Source organism: Melospiza melodia, chromosome Z (genome assembly GCF_035770615.1).
Source record: "Melospiza melodia melodia isolate bMelMel2 chromosome Z, bMelMel2.pri, whole genome shotgun sequence".
NCBI lineage: Eukaryota > Metazoa > Chordata > Aves > Passeriformes > Passerellidae > Melospiza > Melospiza melodia.
In genome coordinates, this window is record NC_086226.1 from 8,226,517 (window position 1) to 8,249,277 (window position 22,761).

General features: G+C 44.4%; 1 protein-coding gene across 1 annotated transcript in view; it reads left to right on the forward strand.

The window, feature by feature from the left end:
* The window catches only part of DNAI1 (dynein axonemal intermediate chain 1), a 135,801-nt gene that overhangs the window by 84,276 nt on the left and 28,764 nt on the right, over nt 1-22,761 (forward strand). The window contains exons 15-19 of the mRNA XM_063179803.1: nt 473-560; nt 2,405-2,484; nt 9,168-9,316; nt 10,212-10,311; nt 22,566-22,751. Coding sequence (XP_063035873.1) covers nt 473-560; nt 2,405-2,484; nt 9,168-9,316; nt 10,212-10,311; nt 22,566-22,751 — 603 coding nt within the window. The remainder of the gene's footprint in view (nt 1-472; nt 561-2,404; nt 2,485-9,167; nt 9,317-10,211; nt 10,312-22,565; nt 22,752-22,761) is intronic.

The following is a 22,761-nucleotide window of genomic DNA, read 5'->3' on the forward strand; positions in this document are numbered from 1 at the left end:
ATGAAATTGAGAGTATTTTGAACTGAGGCTGCTCTGGGGATAAGATGTTAAGAAGCCAGAACTGGAAAGATGAGAAGTTGCTATTCATTAATGTGGGGCTTTAGTTAGCTCCCTGCAAATATGAAATATCCATCTTAAATCACACAGGGTGATTTAACTAAACATTATCATTTAAGCTAACTGTGCCAACTTTCACTAAAAAACACTGGCCCTGAAACTCAAAATTTTCCAGGTCAAGTGCACATGTCAAGGTAATGTACCAGTGGCTCTCAGTTCCAGTGCACCAAAGCATCAGTTTCCTGAAGGTTTTGTGGAAAGCACCGTGTTAGCAAACTGCCAAATGTGAAACATTAAGCAACTTCTGGGCAGCTTTTTAAAATTCCTCCATAAAATCTGCCATTTCAAAGTACTGAATGTCTCTGTATTGTTGCTGCAAAGCATGCTATTCATGTGGAATCTCCTCTGCCTGCAGAGTGAGCTGGTTCACATGGATGTCATCAAGCTGTCAGCAGATGAAACAACGATGCAGGGGCCAGAGGGGCTGCAGCTGCAAACGCTTGGTAAGAGCCCAAGTCCTTGCCATGCTGATTAATTACTGACACAAAGCCTCTCATCAGTCATTCTGGGAAATTAAATTGGGAACAGGGTGTTGAGATGGAAAGGAGCTAAAGGAGGGTTACGCCTCCTTGCTTTCATCATGCACTAGGGCAAAGTCTGTCTGGAGCAATGGCCACTGAGTCAAGTTTTGCAGGTTACATTTGGCCTTTACGTACATAAAAAGATGAATTGAACATTAATTCAAGAAATGTCCATTTTACTGGGCTATCTCTGCGTGCATAAAGCACGTACCTGTTTGTGTCAAAACTCAGTTTTGTTCTTTTTGTCAGGCATTGATCTGGACTGGCAGAATCAAGGTGAAAAGCAACCTCTGCCCTTTACTGGGTGCACAGTTCACCCAGCCAGCTTTGGGATGTGTCTCCTCGAGTTTGGGCTCTGTAAAAACAGTGTCTATTCTGAGCTACTATGTTAGGCTCCTTTATACAAAGTGGAGTCAGTGCAGTCCTTCCAGGCTGAATCCTCTCATCCTGATCATCCTGCGCTTGAGACAGGATGGGATGAGTCAGCTCTGGAGGTCCTAAGCCCAAGGAAGTCCTTGAGGAATCCTCTTATCATCCTTCTACACCTGCTTTTGGCTGAGAAGATGGGACCTCTGTTTGGAGGAGAGCCTTGCTCTGCTTTTAAGAATTGCTGTTTCTAGGCTAGTAACTGCTGAACAGGCTGTGGGAAGCTTTGCAGTGCCACAATAGGTTGCAAGAAACCAGCTAAAGCGGCACACTGCAGAACTCTCAGGGCTTTGGGATTATTTGTTACTGTTACTGGGAAATGGATTTTCAAAGACTTGTCTTGAATATTAAACAATCTATTTGAATGTTAAAAATGCAGATGGTATTAGAGAGTTGAAATTACGCTAACAATTCCTTTGAGAACTACATTTTGTTAATGTTAAAGACATAATGCTTGAGACGACTGCCTGTGCAGAAAGTTTCTGTAACTGTGTGCTTCTGAGCCTTGTCTGCTCGTTCCTGTTTCTCATCTGATGGTTGCTGTGGGTATCCCTGCTGGGAGGGACAGCCTCAAGGAGCTCTGGCACTCAACAGACATCCCATCTTCTGTTCAAGAACCCTGCTGAAATTTTCTTTCACCAACATGTGAAATGGCTTTCTTGGATGGTGATGCATCTGCCTCAGGAGCAGAAGCCACAAAATCTCAATGAGTCACATCCTGTTTGTGGTTGACACCTGTTTTAAACATAGTTCACAATGTTGCACAATTCAGGGCTTTTGACATTAACAGGATCCTTCTGTCCTTAGCAGAGGATTTCTTCCCAAATCACATTCTTTGTTATTGGCTTTACTGAAGTGAGCCTGCTAAATGGATTCTGAATTAAGGGAAAAAAGAGTACTGGAAGGTATGGTGGGGTATTTTCTCGCTGGGCTCTTTTATGCATAGGAAACCACTTACATTTTTGTGAATACTAAACAAACAGAAAAGATCTATTCTTCCCCAGCAGGAGGTGGCCAGATCCTTAGAATATTTATGTTTGCACCAGGTATTTTTGACTCTCAGTAAAATGAATCCTAGGCTAAAATGGTTTCTGGTAACCTTTTGGTTCTTTCAGTACCCTTTTACATATCTCTGGGGTAGCTGTTCAAATTTTAGGTCTTGGGGACATGCACAGCTTGGAAAGCTTAGCAGAAGGGGTGTCTGATTTATTTTGGGAGCTTCTGGCTAAGAAATCACTTCTGAAAACACAGGCAGTGTGTGTTTACCATAGGCAGGAAGCATGTTTTGGCCAGCTGAACCAATTCTCTATGTGACAGACCTTTTTTTTTTTTGTTAACAGGCAGTGGGATATCCTTTGATTTTCACAAAAAGATAGACTATTTGTTTCTCGTTGGTACTGAAGAGGGCAAGATCTATAAGGTAAAAAATGTTTCTTTATGCTTTGTTTTACATCTTCTGACCCATGTGTGTCTTTGAGGCTCATCATCTGAACTGTTTGCTCAGGTGATAACAAAGTACAGCTTCAGAGCCTGGTCCTGCCCTGGGATGCCTGTGGTGAGCCTGAGAGCAGAGCAGCACTGCAGAGGGTCACAGGGAGCTCTCTGAACAGACCCAATTAAGACCCTATTTTGCAGAAATTTTTTTCATGCAAACTGCATTCCAGAAAATGCTTGGCAGACTGCAGCTGTGCAAGTGAAGTGCTAAGTAGGATCAGTGCAGAAGTTAAAAGGCGTTGATCCTCTGTCCCCATGACTGTGGGGAAATGGCAGGAAAAATATCAGCTCTTTTCCTTTTTAGACTTGATATCCTGGGAGCAGTCAGGCTAATGAAGCCATGTTTCCTACGGATTAGCATCCTACAGCCCTTCCCTTCCACAATCACATAGAATTATAGAATCATTTAGGTTGGAAAAGGCATCTAAGATCTTTCTAGATCCTTTCCCAGTCCCACTTTCTTCTTGCTTTCTTCTTGGTAGGAACCTCCAGTCCATCGCTACGTATCCAAACCTTCCTCCTGATCGTCCCACGCTGTTCCCAGCTCAGTGATCCCACCTCCAGCTATAACCCTTTTTTCCTGCTGACCACCTCCCTGCAGTGCCCTGCTGGTGCCTTGGTTCCCAGTGCCAGGCAGGAGCTGTGAGCCAGCCAGCTCCAGCCGTGTGCTGAGAGCAGCAGCCACACTGTGCTTGCCCTTCCCACACTGGGGACACTGCCCAGATGTTTTGTCCTCTCTGGCCATTGCTTTTCACAGAATGTGTAAGACCTTAATGTTACCACATCCCACATGCAGCCAGCTTTGGCTGAAAATGCCAGTGAGGGCAAAAGTTGTTTGTGAAGAGAGATGAGCACACAGAAGGACACAGGCATCATGTTTTCTTGAGAAATTGGGTTAAAAATAGGAAGTTTTGAGTTCTGCTGTATTTAGCCTTGAACATAAAGCCTGTAGTGCCTTCCTAATACCGCTGTTATTTGCACAGCATTCCTCTGAGCTGGCTCTGGGGCTCTGTTAAGTCTGTAGCCACAGCCCTTCATCGTGGGGGGGTGGACAATCAGCAGGAGGCTGACCTGCAGAGCAGATGCATCCAGCCATCCCTAAGGATGATCTGAACTCCTCTGAACTCCTTCCCCCATATCCCACCTGCAAAATGAACCTGTAACAGATTAACTACCCAAAGGAAATCGTATCGTGAAATCGGTATCAATAATTTAGGCAAGATATGCTTAACAAATATGTATCCTTTGCACAGGGATGATGCTGATTGAAATCTCTCCCTCTGCCAGGCAGTTTCTAGGGAGGATTTCTGAGCAGTGCTCACTTGCTTTGGACAAGATAGGTACAGAAGGGAGGTGGGAGGAGTGGGCAGCTGAGCTGTTGGCAGTGGGCAGTAGGTAGGTGCACTGTTTTTTTGTTGGTTTCAGAACACAAAACGTCCATACAGTCATGTGCAGATGTTCTGAGTAGTCTGGTCACCCACAAGAGTTGGTACCCTGGGTATTGAACTCTAAATTGGTGGGTACTGTTGTGTTTAGTCTGATCAAAAGATAGTAAGGAACCACAGGTTTTAAATTCCTCTGTGTTTGGGTGAGTGATGGATGTAGGTGAGTGTGGCAGTGGGTGTCAGTGTGAGATGGGGGCCATCAGGAGAAATATTCAGGATTGTGTCCTGGCTGAGTTACGCAGGAAATTAAACTCTTCATGGAGGAGCACTGGTCAGGAGACAATTTGGCATTGAAAAAGCTGTAGGTATTTCTGCCTTAGATAATTTTCAGTGAAACTAGAACTAGGATGGTGTTTTAACATAAGAAGTGATCCCAGCCATGAAGCCATGCAGACATTTTAGCATTCTTGTATGGACAAATGTGGAGAGATACTGATACATAATATCTCCCCTTTTATTGTCAGGGTTACTGCTAAGCAACATTCTTGCATTGGTGAGCGCCAGTGAAAAGTGACCATTCTCACGTTGTGCAACCCATCCCTGTAAAACCTTGCTGTTCCCACAGGCAGGAAGAGCCTACCTTCAATCTGACACTCAGGGTCACCACAGGGAAGAGAAATCTTGTGTGTAGCCTGAACAGGCTTTCACAGTATCTACAAAAAACATGGGGAAGAGTTCACCCTTAGCATCCCCCAAGAGCTTGCTACAAGCAGTTTCAGAAGTTTTGGGGTCAGCTGCTGCTCCAGACAGTTTTCAAGGAATACCACACACCTTCATCATGTACTTTACTGAAACACTGCACATCTGAGCCCCTTACTGGAGCTGCCCATGGACTGCCTCCTGCAGCCTTGCTCCACTTGGATATGGGGAACAGGGCCATCCCACAGCAGCCTGAGCAGCTCTCGGGTCCTGTGGCTGCCCTGAGCAGGAGTGAGCTGCTCAGATCTCTGTGCTGCTCTTGCATCTGGAGTGGGATGGACAGACTGCTCACGTGCTGTCTGAGTCAGGGATCAAACACGGGCTGCTCTCCCCACGGGCTAAATTTTAGATTATTTATTAAATAAATTGGAAAGTGAATTCCGGAGAAACTTTTTTTTTTATTTCTTCAGAAAGCAGGCATGCCCACCAATAGTGTGATAATATGTTAATTCTTTAGCTGCAGAACAATTATGGTGAAGTTCTGAAAATGGCTTTGTTAATAGTGTTTCTGAAGCCAAGAAATCATTATCTAAATTACACACAGACTAATCTATTGCCCTTTTTTTGTAGAGGAGAAACTGTTTCTGAATTAATATGATTCTGTAACGCAATTCTGAATGCTTTCTTGCATATCTTACTTGCTGTTTAGGAATTGTTCAGCTTGACATCAAAAAGTATGGTCTCTGAGATTCGTGTTGAAACATTGTGACTCTAAGTCTCTGGTCAGAATAACTTCCAATAAACAGACTTTCAATAGAAAAATTGTGAAGAAATTTAAATACACTCATATAAGAAAGGCTTTGGTTTTTTTTTTTCAGTGTTAGGCAGTTTTCTTGAGAGTAACAAATGAATATAATAAAACCTAGTGCAAGACTGACTAGAAGAAAAGGTTATTCTAATTTTAAACAAAACTAATTGCACTCATACTCATTCTCTTATACTACGTACCAGAACATTTGTGTCTTTCTGTTTGGGACAGGACTACTATTATTATTATTATTATTATTATTATTATTATTATTATTATTATTATTATTATTATTATTATTATTATTATTATTATTATTAATAATAATAATAATAATAATAATAATAATAATAATAATAATAATAATAATAATAATATTGACAAAGGATGGTGGTTGTTGAATCCTTATCACATCACTTGAGATTTCCCTAAAACTGGATGACAAACTGTTTTCTGAACAGGCTCTGACTTCCAGTGACCCTTTAGTAATAGAGAAATAATTTGCCTCAGTGTTTAGCCTTGCTTTGTATTAGGCAAAGTTGTTTTCATTGTCTGAATATTTTGTGATTTAAGTTCTGTTCTTCATCTTCTCACCACCTTATCTTTGGAGCTTCTGTCTGTGTTCTGTCTGGTTGTCTAGTCCCCGAACACACTGAATTTTTCATCAATTACCATAGGTTCTTTCTCTTATAATTTCCTACTGTTCTTCCCTATGCATTCACATGCCTTGGTTTCTACTTGTGAGCCTTTCTGCAAAACTCAGCATTTCTGTTACAGATCTGTACAAGCAGTCACTGAGCTAAAACCAGGAGAGCATCTGGTGTAGCTGGTGACAGCCTGTCCACCACAACATGGGACACATTTGTGTCTGGTTTCTAAAGAGCCTCTGGATGTCCTGAGAAAGTGCCAGTGTTGGGCAGTACTGCCTTTCTGTTGCCGGATACAAACCTTCTCTGAAAAAAAATTGCTCTTGGATCTCTGTATTGCGTAGATTCTCTGTGTTCCTGTTAGTGAACTGAAGAAACTCTGCCTTATAAGGACAGTAATAACCATCAATTCACCAGGTATGTGGGAGAGTTTTGTGTCAGACTACCGTCTAGCGTAAACTGAAGTGCTGTTGATGAAGATTATTCATAAGTTTTGTGTCCTCAGAGTTCTCCTTTTCTCACAGCATTCCTCCCCCATGTTTTGTAGCCTTGTCAAGAGTCATCTTTGACTGGTTTCCTGTATTGCCATAGACATATTTTTGCATTTCTGTCTCATCGTAAAAATACTGTTTACCGTTCAAACACATCTGCCATCATTTAAGTAGGAGAAAAACACTCCCAGCAAATTTGAGCAGTGCTCTAGAAGATCAGAGAGGCTGCACAAATTCCTTCTCTCCGAATCTAGTCATCCTCTTCAGAGCTCTCCTGTCAGGACTTGGGTGTCACATATTCCAGTGGCTCTGTTTTCATACTGACATATCTAATAATTGTAGGGTTCTTGAACTGAACAGTAGGGAAAGACTTTGCCAGCAGTTCTAGTTAGCTCAGAAACTGTTTTTTATTCGTTAAAGTCATACTACTTTTCTGAGCTTTTTCTCAAGTTTGTGGTGTTTCTTCAAAATGTATCTTGGGAAGAAAGCAGCCCTGTCTTGCACTCAGAGATAATGGATAAGGGTTGTGGTTAATGTGGTGTGGGGCTGGCAGGCACTGCCAGAGCACAGTGGATGCCTTTAGGCTAAAGCACACGTGCAAGTTCATTTCTCACAAGGGACACAGGTGGGAGTTTGCCCTACACAAATCTTTTTGCTGCTGATTTCATAGAAAAAAATTCATATCCCTTTCCTGTCATGGAGATTGCAAAGGCAGTTCTGTAGATCAGCACATCCCAGAGCAGGATGGATCTCCTGTACCAGTGCCCAGAGAGCTGCACTGATCAAGGGCTTAGCCCCCACAAGCCTTTGAAAACAGGACACTGAGCATTACAGTTCTGTTGGAGGCAGACAAATCTGGTTAACATCTCACTCTTCAAAGTTCTCAGGTATTAGGGACATTCAATCCACACACTTGAAAGGACAGATGGACAAAGGAGCTTCTCTCTTGTGTTAATTACTTGTGACCCATCCTGTCTGTTTCCAGCAAAGTGACTTTCAAAACAAGCCAAGTACTGATTTTCCTGATGGCTGAACATTAAGAATTATGAAATAATGTTACAAAACATGGCATTAAAGGAGATTTCTGTCCCACAATTAAATACAGGGACAGCAAGACAGTGCAATAAACTATTAGCAAGCTATAGACGCTGTCAGTAAATCTCAATGGGACAGGAGCCACTTTCTTGTTTTCATTTCCTTTCACAACAAGGCTCTCAGGGATGTAGGAGCTGCTACTGTGGAATGGTTTAGCAGCCTTATTCCAGTGCCTGCATCAGTGAACAGCACCCAGACAGTAAGAGTCACTTGTGATAAACAGTTAAGCCTTAAGATTAGTTAGATCTTTGGTTTGCAAGGGTTAAAGTCACGTAACACTTCAGCAATCTGCTGCTTGTGCAGATGCTGTGCATTCAATAGGGAGTAATGAAAAGTCATTGCTGTGACAGTAGTGAGGAAACTAACAGAAAATCCTGAAACTAACTCCAAGCTGCTGTGTGAATACAGCTTGTGTGAGAACACAAGCAAAAGGATGTTTCATGTGAGATGGAGTCTCTGTTGCTAGTAAAGAAAGCCTCTGACGTGCTTGGAGGGAAGGAGGTTTGGGGAAGATAACCTAAAATTTCCATGTGCACAGAACTAACAGGATCTGGATCAAGTCCCCTTGCAGCCAATTAGATTGTAACTTCTCCCTGCTTCATAAGCTCACACGCAAAGTGACTTTTCCAAGGGTCCCAAATGTTTTCCTTTTCCAGCTCTTAAAGACAACCTTCATTTTGCAATTCAGCAGCACCCACAGCTGTGATGCTGCTGGTCTGACCCTTGTGTGTCTGTGTAGGCATTGTCCAGCTCACAGGCTGCTGTTGGCTGCCATTCAGTGGGGCCCCCTGGGCTGGCAGGGACATGCCTGAGCCCTGGGCAGCCTCTGTGGTTCTCACACTGCTCTGGGAAGTGTGAGAACAGAAAGAGCTGCAGAGTCATACAATGGGGCAGGCTCTCTGAGCAGGCTGTCCAGGGTGGTGACAGGAGAGGACTGACAGCATCTTTCCAAAGTATTTACAGTCAAAGGGACTGGTAAGACATTCTTGTGCTGAGAACACTGTTCCTGAAGGCTTTAACTGTGGCACTTCAAATGCACACAACGCTGTGAGGATTTGTGCTTCTGAGCAGAGCACAGTACTGTGAGCACACAGTGCTCCTGAGCAGCACAGGGACATTCTCCCCTGCCTTTCTTGTGAACCTTTTATGCAGGAGAAGCACAGCAGGAGCCCAGGCTGGCAGGAAGGCAATATAGCTCCCACAGTGGAGAATGGTCTCAGGGGCCTGGTTGTTTAAATCCAACCAAACAACTTCAGTTTCTATCTCTGTGTGTTGCAGGGGGGACCAGGATGTTGCCTGCAAGTGGGGTGAAACAGCATGTGCTAAATTATTGATTTTCTGTAGCACCTCTGGGTACAGCCGCCGCTTCCCAGCCATCCCAGAAGATCCTGAGAGGCCGTACAAGTAATCAGAGGCATCTTCCAGCAGGAATTTAAGCTTCAGGAGGTCTAGCTCTGATTACTGAGTAGTTCTTTCCATTGCAGTGTTCAAAAAATTATTCAAACCAGTTTCTGGATGTGTTTGAAGCCCATCACATGGCTGTGGACACAGTCAGCTGGAATCCCTTCCATGTGAAAGTCTTCATTTCCTGCAGCTCTGACTGGACAGTCAAGATCTGGGATCACACCATCAAGTAGGTCCTGCTGGGTCCTGGTGTGGGTGAGGAGGTCCAGCCTGACATGCCAGCAGCACACATTGACCCTGTTCATACTTTAGCCTAGGTTTCCTTCCCAGGTGTTGATGTGTTAATAATGCTAATTGTTTTTTATTTTTTATACTCAGATTTGTACCCCCAGGTATGAGATATAAGATATAGCATCGGCTGCTCCAGTAACTTGCCAAGCAACATAATCAGTCCAGAGCCTGACTGCTTTACTTCAGCTCTGGCTTCCTTCAGGCAGGACCTACTGTGGCAGAGAAATGCTACAGAGAGATGTCAGAGAGTGGTTTCTAGCTTCAGGGACCAGAAACCTCCTAAGAGCCAGAGAAGAAAAAAAAAACAGATTTGGAACATTTTAAAATGTGGACTGAAGTTCAGGGTTAGTGGTTAAGGAATGTCTGGTTTCAATCAGGAAATTGATTTTGTTGTAAATCAGTCAGAGTCACATATTTCCTGTTGCCAATACTGCTCTAATATTCAATGTTGTTGTCAGAAGTCCAGATAATTTTTCCCATATGATTATTAATATTCAATGTTGTTGAGGAAGTCCAGATAATTTTTTCCCATATGATTATTAATATTAACCAGAGAGACTCCATCTTGCTGTGTGTGTTGGGAAGAAGTTTTCAAAATGCTTTCAGAAAGAAAGAAAGAAAGATGCTGCCTCTCTTCTCATTGCAGCAGGTGAAATCCTGACCCATTTGTATTGGTGCTCAGCTTTGCCTTTGGCTCAGCCCTGGCTGTTATCTGACATAGAGAAATACCCCATCTCCCACTTCTGCAACAGCCAGGTGTTCCTGACTCAGTGTTACACTTCCACAGTGGCATGTGTTTACATGAATTCTTCTCTCTGTGTCTTTTTTTATAGGACTCCACTGTTTGTCTATGACCTGGCTACTGCTGTAGGGGATGTTGCCTGGTCTCCTTACTCCTCCACGGTGTTTGCTGCAGTCACCATTGATGGCCAGGTGAGAGGCTGGGAGCAACACTGCTCTGATTCGAGCTGAGAGAAAGTCAAAGGAGATTAGAGCTGAGCATGGGAAGGAGCCAGCCCAGTCCTGGCCAGGCGTATCAGGGAGCCACCAGTAGGAACCCACCCTTTCCTATGCTTTCCTGCCTTTGGCACACACATCCCTGGGCATTAATCTCTCAGTCCTTCTCAAAGTGGGTGTTTCAAATTCATACAAGTCCTTCCCTGCTTTCCTGTTAACCATGTGAGTGCAGGTGTGCAGCTTGCACATGGTTATGCATGACTAAAACACTGAATTCCCTCAGTATTAAATCCCCAGTACGTCCCCAGAGATGGGGAGATAATGTTCCAGATGAGAACTCCCCTATACAAGCTGACATCAGGGCATTGATTCTGAGCTTTAAAGGTGTAGAGCAACAATAGAATAAAGTGGTAATATACTTACACGGATATTTAAAAATCATTTATAGTAATATCCCAGGGTCAGCCCATAGAACTTTGTTCCAGTTAGATAAAATCAACATTTTTCCACCATGTGAGGCTGTCTCTAAGAGTAATAGTTTGGTAATGAACTCTGTAGATCAGTCCTAATACTGGCATGATGGCAGTTTTATTTTTGCCTCTAGCCATGTCTTGCAGTAGCTCAGATGGTTAATTTGGGCTTGGCAAGTAGCCAGGACATGCAGCTATCCATCAATACTTGTTGAATACTGTGAGAGTGCATTGCTCTAATACCATGAGCTTTATGTTTAGCTGCTATAAATTAGAAAGACTGTGCAGTTTGGCCAGAATTGCTCCAGCAAAAGGATAGCCTTTATGTGTCCCTATCATTGAATTGATGCCTTGGCTACTTTATTGTAGTTTAACCTTTATATTATAGCAAGAAAATAATTTCACTGATACACTGGCTCAGGCTGTGAATTTGTCTCTCCTAAGCAATAGAAATCTCTTCACTGAGTCACGTGTTCTCCCTGGAAAGCTCAGGATGCCACAGCCTAGGAAATGTTGATGTTCTTCCTTCCCAGCCAGGGTCAGGATTGGGTCCTTCTTTTGTGAATCTGTCTGTCCCCAGTCTCCCATACACCAAATGAAGGGCCTGCATGGAGGCAGTGAGTGTGTTCGGTGCATCAGTCACATCCTCAGGCTTGTTTTCCACAAGTGACATTGTGTGTGCAAGAGTTCTGCTGGCAGTCACAGTTTTGCTTGAGTGCTAGGGTAAGCAGAACTGAGAGCTGTGGGAATCCCAGCTGAGTCCTGGTGCCTGTGGGGAAAAGGGTGGAGATGTCTGCAGGCAGAGATATGTGCTGGGCAGCATGAACAGATGGAGGGTAAACACTGTGAGTACTTGGATTTCATAGTTACGTGGTCAAGTTTTGGCAGTGAGTTCATCTCTAGAGATGCCTCGTGCCACTTGGGCTCTTTCTCAGAGCTTTACCTACTGCGGAGAAACTGTTGTGGTCCTGGCAAGAGCTGGCACTGTGGGGTCTTCCCATCCCACCCTCGGCTTGTCCTAGCCACATCAGCCACAGCTTCCATGGACCTGGAGTCTGTGTGAGGCTGCGGATAAGGCAAAAGCCTGTTAGAGTTGGCTGCACTGCACTAGGGTACCTCACTTGGCTATCCTTGGATCTAATTCAGTAATCCTGAACAGAACCTAATTTAACAGGATCTAATTCTGCTTTATGCCTTGTACCCCAAACTCTGAGGAGAGTGGCCAGCAACCAGGATCAGCCCAAAACTGGGCTGGCTAGCAGGGAGGAGCTGCTTTCCTACTGCAGCAGGCTGGCCAGGGCTGATGCTGACAGGAATATTGGGTCTCTGTGTTAGCCACCAACCATGCTGGCTGCAGGAGGGTGTGTCTGAAACATAGCTTAGTTGCTATGGTTGAACAGAACCTTCTAGATCTGCAGTGGAAGTGGAATAAATAGTTGTTTACAGCTTTTTCTATTCTGGACATATTCCACTTTGTAGCAGAGTGCACTTGTGAATAACTCAGTGCTTTGCAAAGGGCAGGCTCCATTAATGCCGGGGAAAAAAATCTGCATTAACAAGATGTTCTACGATTCTCCAGAACAGAAAAATACAGAACATGAAGGCAGAAAATAAAACATTAAAGCCCTCCTGTTTGTGAACAGCCTCTGTCTTGGCATCTGCACATAATCATGCCTGCAAAATTTGAAGGTTGCCTGGAGGTGGTTTTAAAATCAGGCCCTAATTGCAGTCTTCAAGAGATACCTGGCACATTCTGTAATACACTTTTCCTTATTGGAGCTCATGCTATATGTCCAAAACATGTACGAGCCACTTAAGATTGACTTGGAAATTGGGGCATTTTAGTATATAAAAATCTCTCAATCCCCATGAATCCAGGAGGTAGGGATTTAATAAAAGCTGTAAATATCAGGGTCATTATGATAAAATGTGTTTGTTGGCAGCTGGGCATCTGCTTTGGACAGCACTGCTCTTCATAAATAACCCAAGTGTGCACATTCCGCTGCTGGTGCAGTGGATAATGACTGCTACTATTGCTCTCCATCATGTTCTGGTTAATTTCCTTAGTTTCCTGCTCTGCTTGCTGATCATTTTATTTCAGAAAGATCATAAACAGAGATTCATAAAAGAGAACACCTTGTATTGGAGATGGTAAAAGCCTATCAGGAAGAAAAAGACTAGCTGGGATGAGAGACTCACTTTGGAAATAAAAAAAAATTGGTAATGGATTTGAATATCTGGACATTTCCATTTAGGGTACAGGAAATGTGGAGATACTAGTCAGCTTATTGTAAGGACAGAGGGCAGAGAAATTGAAGGGGTTTAATTCAATCTTACAGCATTTAGAAGTATTTGCTTTTGGGAGTTTGCTGTAAGTCTATCTTAAACTTACATTTAGAGTATAAAAAAATAATTGAAACATGTAAAACTGGGATTCATTCCTGAAATTTTCTCTTGATCTTCTTTTACTTTACTTTCATTAAAGAAGGAAATTATGTTGACATTTTTCTACACTTCTGTGAGTGCAGAATTAATGCATGAATAGTTACACCTCTTAAAAAAGCCAAAGATTCATATCACAAATGTGCCCCTGGCTGGATCCCAGGCTGTGGGCCATAGCTGCCCTAAGCAATGGGTGTGATGGTGTGGTCAAGCTGGGCTTTTTCAGCCTGGAGAAGGAGCTCAGCAGCCTGCCAGAACCTTCAAGGAGGTCACTGAGAAGTTTGAGCCAAGATCTTCACAGCAGCACATGAACTGATGATGACACACAACAGCTGAAGTGAGTTGAAATGAGGCGTTTGGGCTGGATATATGGAAAAAGCTTTAGCTCTGAAGGCAGTCAGGTAGTGAAATAGCTTGCTCAGAGAGGCTGTGCACTTTCTGCCTGTGAAAGGCTTCAAGACCAGATTGGACAAACCCCTTAAAACCAAATGTGTCCTCAGGGTCGACCCTTCTCTAAGCAGAAGGTTAGGGACTTCTGTGAGTCTCTTTCAACCTGAATTACCTTCTAATCCTATGACTCTATGAAATGTCCTGTGTGAAAAGGAGGATCCCGGGGGTTTTGCCACAGGCTTGTACACAGTACAAGTGCATTCTCTGTCTTGTTTTTGCGGGCTGTGTTATTCATTACTAGTGCAGCAAGAGGAGGGTCCTGTTATAACCATCTGTAGTAAATATTGATAGCCTCAAGATAAATGCCATCCCAGTCTTCACTCTGCAGAGAAAACTGGTCAGACATTTGCTCCAGGGTTTTTCCCCATTAGTGAAACTGTTGACCTTTCAAGATGTGAAATACTTTAAACAACCCAAACCTTCAGGAAGTTAGTTAATGGTTTGTGCTGCTGCTCAGGAAGCAAGTGTGCTCTTTCCTGCTTATATAAACCTCTTTTACTGTTTGTACAACTGTTTTGAATGTGGAGCTTGAAGACCAGCTTTCTGTTGAATCTAACTCACGGGATAACATGCCAAGGTTATTCTGCCAGCTGGTCTTGCTGCCATCCTTCCTCAGTGAAGAGAGAAGCATTTGCTTAGTGCTGGCACATGTGTGAGTGTACACAGAGCAATTTGCAGAAACTTGCTGCCCATTTAGTGTGGACTTGAAGCAAAAGTCAAACTCTATCTTCAAAGCATGAATGGTTTTGCAGACAAGAGGCTTGTTAAACCTTTCAGGCTTGCAAATCTTTCCCTAGGTATTATTGACTTAGTCCTGCCTCTCCTTGTAGGACATGAATCAGGAGTGCCAGCAGGTCTCTCATCTGCTGATACTTTTGCCCAGATATCAGGGCAGTGAACACGACTACAAATGCCCTTGCTGCATTTGAATCTTTCCTCCTCCCCTTCTGCAGTAGCCCAGGGGGATTATCCATACCTTGTGGGGCTACCATTAGTTCTGCAGGGCTGGGACAGGGTCTTTCCTGGCCCTCAGCACTGTGACCAGGCCAATTGCAGGGGTGTAAAGACACTGAATGAGCATAAGTCTCTTTGCCATCACCCAAAAGGACCTTTGAGTAGGCTGAAGCAGGTGGGAGCTTTCTTAAAATGGCCTTGAAATTGTATTTGCAGCATAAGTGGCTGTTTCTTGTAAAACTGTTCATTTTCTTCTGCTGCAAAACCTAAAAGGCTCATTCTTATTCCCTGCTGAATCTTTGAGATTGATGTGGACTGCTGGAGAGTCAGCTTTAGAACAAGGGCTGGTGGCATGTCAGTGCTCAATGAGATAGATGGTCAGAGTCCCAAAATTAATGCTGCCTTCACTTTGTGCCAATTAGACTGTTCCCCATTCTCCTCCCTCTGCCACCAGACTCTTTGTACATCAGCATTTCTCTCCACTAGCAGCTATTTTTAGGGAATAAAGCTGGCTGGGAAGACTTTGGTTTACTATGGCAGGCTCTGAGCCCTCACTCCTATACTGATGCAGCCCCCCTCCCATCATGGTGTGCTCTAGTGGTCTCCAAGCCTCAAAATGAGCATCAAGCATCTCAGGACACTACTTCTCACTCACATCCATTAGCTGCTGAGTGCAGGTGAGGTGACTTTTTTAGCATTGTAATTGGTTTCAGCACAAAGTCAAATTTAAACCCCTTTTTGTCAATGGCTTTACAGGAATTGTTTTTTTGCAGAGAGGCTCAGAGGCCAATTTTTCATTACTAAAGCCATTGCTCTTTCAGATTATGAAATATGGCATTTTGACAAAACTGATCCGCTGAGATTAACTAGTTCACTCAGGCACACAGGAACCAAGTTTGCCTTTTTCTGCTTCATGGGTGTTTAAATCAAAAAAATTACTTCAACAGCATCTCAAAAGATTTTGTGTGTTGATTAGTCTGTTAGACTTTGCATAAAGACCTACTGGGGGCTCAGAGTCCATCAGGAGAATCTGCAAGAGTTTATGAAGCTGCCCCTCTCTGTTCTTAATTAATTATTTAATTCACTGCTAGGAATGACTTCTCACTTAGGTTTGAATTTGCAAGTTTGGATTTTTGTTGTTTTGGCCACTGAGAGCCTCCAGCTGTCTGTCAAATCCTTCTGTACAGAGATAGCAGCTCCTGAACCTTGATCTTTATTGCTTGGCATTTGATAATGACCTGCAATCTGTGCAGGTTCATTTTAAATGCCAGCCTCCAAACCATGGCAGTTCAGTGTCTGCCCTGAGAGCAGCTTTGCTGGCCTGCCGTGGGGTGCAGGGGGCAGAGACCAGCGAGTGCCTCTCCCAGCAGACGTGGTGCTGCCCTTTCCTGTGCCACTGCCTGCCCTTGCCCCAGCCTGCGGTGCTGACTCTCCCTGGCATGGCCAGACCCTGCCAGCATGAGAAGAGATGAAGCTTCAGCCTGACATCAGGGATTGAATGACTGTGGGTCACAGCAGGGAGGGCACAGGGGGACTGGCACAGCTGGGGTGTGTATTCAGGCAGCTCAGCCTTGGGAGATGTGCCCCGGGGCACTTAAAGGAGTGGTTGAAACCATCTCCCTGTTCTTTATCAGGTACTTGTGGTGGATGTAAGAATAGGGCAGTGTCAGGGGAGTGGAAAGAAAGACTCTTTGCCCAGTATTCAGTGCTGTGACAGTGCAGAAGAGATTAGCCAGCCTAAACAAGGTACCCAGAAAGATCCCAGGATGAAGCATTGGCTGTTCTGTTTGTGAGCACTGGTAGATCAAGGAGCAGGCAGTCTAGTAAGGTTTCACTAAAGCTGTATCACATAAAACCAATCAAATGCTGTTCTTAAAAGTAACAGGGCTGGTAGGTCAGAGGAAGGGGATGTAGCCCTTGCTTATAGGTCAACTTCAGGAACACTGCTTTATCCTATTCACTGAGGCATGCAGGGGGAGCCAGGCTGGCAGAACTGGTGACTGACAAGGAATTTAGCTTGGATAAACAAGCACTTTCTTGCAAAACAATGTCTTGGGGTTTCCAGAAGAGGCCAAATGGTCCTCAGCTTGCCTGAATGAATAGCAGCCCTTCTACATGCTTAGGCTTTGATTTCTTACTGACTTGTGGGAGCTGAGTCAAATCACCTAAGGCTGATGCTGTTTCCCTACCATGTCAAATTGGGAATGACCCAGTTCTTGCTGAATGAGGAAAGGATAAGAGATGCAGCCCTACAGTTAAGTCAGGTGACAGGCATTCTTTTCCCTGCTGTGTCATGTGCCCTGAAGCATCGGGCTGGGATGCTGCAGGACCGAGAGATGTGCTCAGGCCTCTCCCATACCTCAGAACATGCAGCTGGCTCCTGGCTGGCTCAGCCCAAGAGGTGGATTTCATACATGCCTCCTCATCCTCCAAGCAGAAAGCTGCCTCTGAACATACCTGTAACAGAGCTGGAGCCTGTTTTTTCACCAGTAGCATGAAAGTGCCAAGAAAGGCCATGAATTTTATGATCAGGACCACTGAGGTTTAGGATTCCTGTGTTGTCATTGCAGAAGGCAATGAATGTTTTCTGAGTCAGGTCTCCTTTACTCCTGCCAGGACCCAGACTGCCCTGTGTGTCAGAGGGACCAAGAACTGTCTTGCAACATTCATTTGTAAATGAAAAATGTCCTGCTCGGGAAAATTAACTGTATTGCAACCTGTTCTTGTTACAGTGGCATTATAGAAATCAAACAAACGAAGGTCTCCAGTGCAGAGCAAGCTGGGCTGCCCTGCCTGCCCCGTGCCTTTGGCATGCTCCAGTAGCTGCCATGGTGCTAGACAGAGTCTGGGGGTGGCCTGCCCACTTGTTAAATGTATTACCTGAGAGTTTGAAACAAATCATCTGTGGAGCTGGCGAATGGATGAGGGATCATGATTCAGTCAAGAAAATGAGGTAAATCGATCAAAAGGACAGTGAAAGCCAAGCTCTGAAAGAGATGTCAACTGCTAAAGGGCAGCATGGTATTAAATTATCCCCCACCTTTTGCTCTTACACTGATTTTATTCTTTGTTGCCAAGTTACCAGACATATCTGCCTTGTTCTTACACACACATATATATTTCCCTCCAATCTTGGTTCTGGATGCCATCAGGATGTTTTTGAACATGCTAGCCCACTGCTGGGGAAGGAAGGCTTACAAGACTGGAATAAAAGCTCCAGCCATGGCAGATTCAATAGGGGTTTGAGGACAAAATAAAGTCAGTTCAGCTCCTTTCTTCATGAGCCACAAAAATTAAGTATTTTGTTCTGCTGGCAGAGAAGTTCTGCCAAGGGTTCTGCTTCCCCCCACATTCCCTTGCATTTGCCTTCCTGTTGCCTCAGGGCAGGGAACAAAAGGGGCTCAAGTCACCCCAGAGGTGCCAAGCAGATGAGAGCCCGGGATGGTTTCAAGCTGTAAGTGCAGTTGGTAGAGCAGGTGGGGAAAAGTAAGTCCAAAACTCTGAATGTTGTTTGGTGCTGGAGCTGTGGTACCTTCCTTGGACATGCACTGTGCCATGCTTGCAGAGGAGCTGTGTGGAGCTTTAGTGGGGAACAGCTGGATTTTAGGAGGTGGAATGCATTAACATGACTTATAGACAGAGAAGCTGTTGGTCTGGATAAGACTGAGCTGGATTTCTTCTCTGGCTGTTTGAAAGTCAAGCATCAAAGCAGCTCTTTTATGTCAAACATTTCCTGCAACAGTGACACAATAGACTTAGATCCATTATTGCCTGTACATCAAGCACGAAGAGGAACTCTGTTGTTACTGTGATGGCTGATGATACTGTGTTTAAAATTGTTCTAATTGGATAAAACGCATCAGAAACTGCAGAATTCACTTGGTCCTACCTCAGAGGAAGATGGGCTCAGTGCTTGTTTTCAGGGAATTAGCAGAATTGCTGCCCTTCCATCAAGAAATTTGCTTTGAACATCTGCCTGGCTTATCTACTACCAGCCTGTCCAGCACTTCAGTACTATGGGTCCAGGTTTCTTTTGATTGTGGTTGATACCAGCTTATAAGTCCCCATGCTGCAAGGAGCTGCTTAACTCAGCAGCTTGGGCTTCATTTGGAAGATGCTGCATCTTCTCCTGTGCTTTCTTGGAACAGGCACGGAGGTTTACAGGGATCATGAATAAAATTACTGTCACAGTAATTGGTTACTGTCCAGAGTTTTAGTCTCCTGTAGTTATGGGTGAAACAGAAGGGAATTCTTGCACTTTCCTATTTCAGACATTTTCCTATTTTTTTACGTCTCTCTTTGTGTCTTTTTCCATGTTTCTTGTTCTTGGAGTCTGATTTATGTTCCTTTAAGCAAGTGACCACATATTGTTCCGAAGTAATCTGTTAAAAAGAACTGAAATGCCCTTACTCACTGTTTTTTTAGCTCATTAGCAGAAAAAACATAAAGTGTCTGCTGTGGTCTGCAAGCAGCAGGCGCTCCAGACTCCTCACTTGTTTCTACGAAATCTGCAGAAGGTATTGAAATGAGCTTGTCAGGAGGCTTTTGCCTCCTTCCCTGCTGATGTACACCAAAATGGAAACATTTTTGAGGTGTGAAAACCAGAGGTTTGAGACCTTCACTCTTTAGTTTCTAAATTGCTCCTGGATGAGCAAATGTGGGTGAGCAAATGTGATGGCCCCAGGTCTCAGCACCTGCAGGGAGGGACCAGCCTCGACAGCATGAGAAGAGGCATGCAGAGCTGGCAGAAAAGAGGAGGACTCTCACTGGTTTGTAAACTCTGAAAGGATAATGACACAAGTAACATTTTATAAAAATGCCCTTTTGTACCAGCTGCCTGACAGTGTCTGAGTGTCAGTTCTTATCTGTGTGCTGCTGTATGGGTGCCTGCCCTGGAACCTGTGCTCCATGAAGGAGGGTTTGGACATAGTTCTGTCTCTGGACATCCTGGCTCCCCATGAGTTTAATACTTGAGTCACACCTGGGGTTGGGTAGCACTTGTGGGTCATGGTTGCTCTTCTCTGGGTCACAGACTCTGAGAGGGCTCATCTGGCAAGACCTGAGAGGCCATCTCTGTGTGCAGGCAGTGGTCTTGGGGCAGGGGCCACCCTGGCAGTGGGATGGAGAGAAAACTGTGTGTTGTTAGTAATTCTCTGTGATGGGAGATCCAGCTGGATCCCACTCCATAATCCTTAATTTCAGGGCCTGAGCCAGCAGAGCAGGGGTCTAGGGACTCTCAGACTAGGGGACTGAGTCTCAAGGAGAGCTGCAGGTTTTCAGTCTCCATTCTTTGGGCAAAAAGGCAGCTCTACAGATGGCGCTGGCCACATGTAGCTCTGCCGCTTTGCAGCACTGTTAACCTGCCTCAAGTGTTGTGGGAAGCCCTGTGCTTCTTTCAGGCTAATCCCAAAGCATCAGAAGCAGTGCTGCTCTGACCCCATTTCCCTTTCTCCTAAGAGTAGCTGTGAGTGTTTAAGTCAGAGCCTCTGAACTCCTCCTCAGTGCCCGTGGCCCAGCCCTCCATCTGGTGTGTCTGATAGGAGGCTGATGTTTCCAGCTGAAGAACTGAAATAGTTTGTTCTTTTCCACGATTCCCTTGGCAAATGAAAACAAGCCCATTTGTTTAGAAGCTCATAAAAGAGGAGCTTTGTAGTAGGAACATTCATAAACTTGTTTGCTTTTGACCTTCTCCACATTGCTGATGGTTTCAAGTTCTTGTCCCAGGCATTGTGCTTGTCTGGGCTGTTCGTGACATTTTTGAGAAACAGCCTCACCCAGAGTAATTTAAATTGCTCAGCACTCCAGCACTGAGCCTTTGGCCATGCCATCTTTCTCCAGTGCAGGGCTGGGCAGGATGTGTGAGGGGGGTATTGACAGCCTTACAGAGAGCAGTGCAGACCTGGCTGCCAAGAAGAAACCTAGCCACTAATTCCCTGCCACTTTTTTTTTCCCCCTAGATTAAATGGTGCTACTCAATCAGTGAGCATTTCCCAGGCTCTTAGATTACTAAATTAATAGAATGTATTCTATGAAGGCGAGAAATCAGATCTTTAATGAGTGCGGCTTGTGGGATACTGATATGCTTGAAAGAGTGCTTGTTTATTTTCTGAGAAAGTAAGACAGCAGGTGTAAAATACAAGCCAGAAGAGCCACCTTGATTTATGTTGAGAAGCAGGAAATTGAAGTTACCTGTGCTGGACTTTGAGACCTCAAGTGTCAGGTCAAAATTCACAATGTAATGCTGGCATCTAGTAATTTGAACAGATAAAAATGCTGCTGTGCTTTCACCTATGCTTCTGCTGACTAGGCAAGGGCTCTCCAAACTGCAAATCCTTGTCTGTGGCTGATGCGTTTTATTCCCTTCTGCTGTCATGGATTTCTTCAAAATATGTCTTGACAACCCTGTCCACTCTTCAAGCACTTTCCCATTTTATTTTACTTCAGTCTGGAGGCAGTGTTCCTTTTCTTATTTTTTGCAACTGTAAGACTTTTGTTCTCCTGCTCAGACCAAGGACATCACAAATTCCTAGACTTTTACTCCTATGAAGACACAGCAGCTCATGAGACTGCCTGGGACATGTGCTTGCACTTGGCCCAGCTCTATGCTATAAATGGATTCAGATAAAATTCACTGACTCATTGGTGCATAATGGGAAAGTACATGTAGTGATTTGATACCTTCCACACTCTTTGGAATAAGCTTTTGTAGAGCAGCATTGTCTGATTTCAGATAATTCCTAGATTCAAATTGTCAGCATGGCATACTGTTGAAATTACATGTTTCCTTTGTCTCTTAAGTGCTGGTAAACAAGACACAGCTGGAAGGAGGTTTACAAGTAGTTCAGTTCTAATTTCCTCTATATTCCCACTGTACTTGTTAGCATAAAGCATTCGCTTCCTAATTTTTCTGAAGACAGAAAAGGGAAGAGAAACAAGGCTGAAAGTGTTCATGGTGGATATCAGGTGGAAATTCAGGATGCTGGAAATGGCTCACCTCAGCCCTGGGCGAGAGAGGCACATCATGTTTTATTAGCCTCTGCAGCCTGTATCAGTAACTGGAGCTAATTGCAATTATTGGGAGATAATGTTAAGTTAATTCATTCTCTCAAGCAACTGCCACTCTTTCCTCTGCACAATGAAATGTGCATTATTGTGCAGCTGGGGATGTGGCAAGTCTGTGCCACTGGGCCAGAGGTCTGAAGTCCCTGCCAGTGGGCTCCTGCCTGAGTGGGTCCTGGGGCCCCTCTCCCTCCATCCTCACCTTTCCTGTCTGCTAATTTCCTGGCACTTTTCCTGATGCTGTGGGAGAAGGACATGTGTGCAGGTGTAGTGTCTGGGCTAGAGTGAGCTGCCAAGCTGGCATTACCCCAGGGTACACTCTAATCATACTATCGCTGTCCCCATCACTTCCCCGTTACTTACTGGTTTGTGTCTTTATCATTGTTATTATTAAGCTGAAAATGTTAGTGAGTTCTGTAATAAGCAGTAATGACAATTTCTGACAGCATTCCCCATTTTGGGCATCAATCTGTGTTAGACTCTGATTGAATGCCTGTTTGTCTCATTACTCACACTGAGAAGGGAGATTAAGGTCTGTGGGGTTAGCAGTGCTGGCTCTGAGCCTTCTCCAGCCCAGATCAGCTGGAGCCTTGCCAAGGCTTGCACCCACAGCAGGGAAGTGGTCCTTGTCTGTGAGCCCCTGCAGGAGAGGGGCAGTTCTCAAAGCAGCAGCTGACTTCTGCACACTGGTTACTTAAAGAAGACCCTGAGCACAGATGGTAATTGTGTGCTGTGGCTGGGACGTTTTTTCAACAGGACCTTTTCTTTCTGATTTCTCCAGCCATCATTCTGTCAGCAAGAGATGCTCTTGCCTAATTAATCCCTCTTGTGTTCTTTGCTTTTCTTTTTCCCCAGGCCCATGTGTTTGATCTGAACATTAATAAGCTTGAGCCTCTCTGCTCCCAGCTAGTGGTGACCCAGAAGAAAAATAAAACAACACACGTGCAGTTTAATCCTGCTGACCCTGTAATCATTGTTGGAGATGAACGAGGCCTCATCACCTGCTTGAAGCTCTCTCCCAACCTGCGCAAGAAGCCCAAGGTAAGGGTGA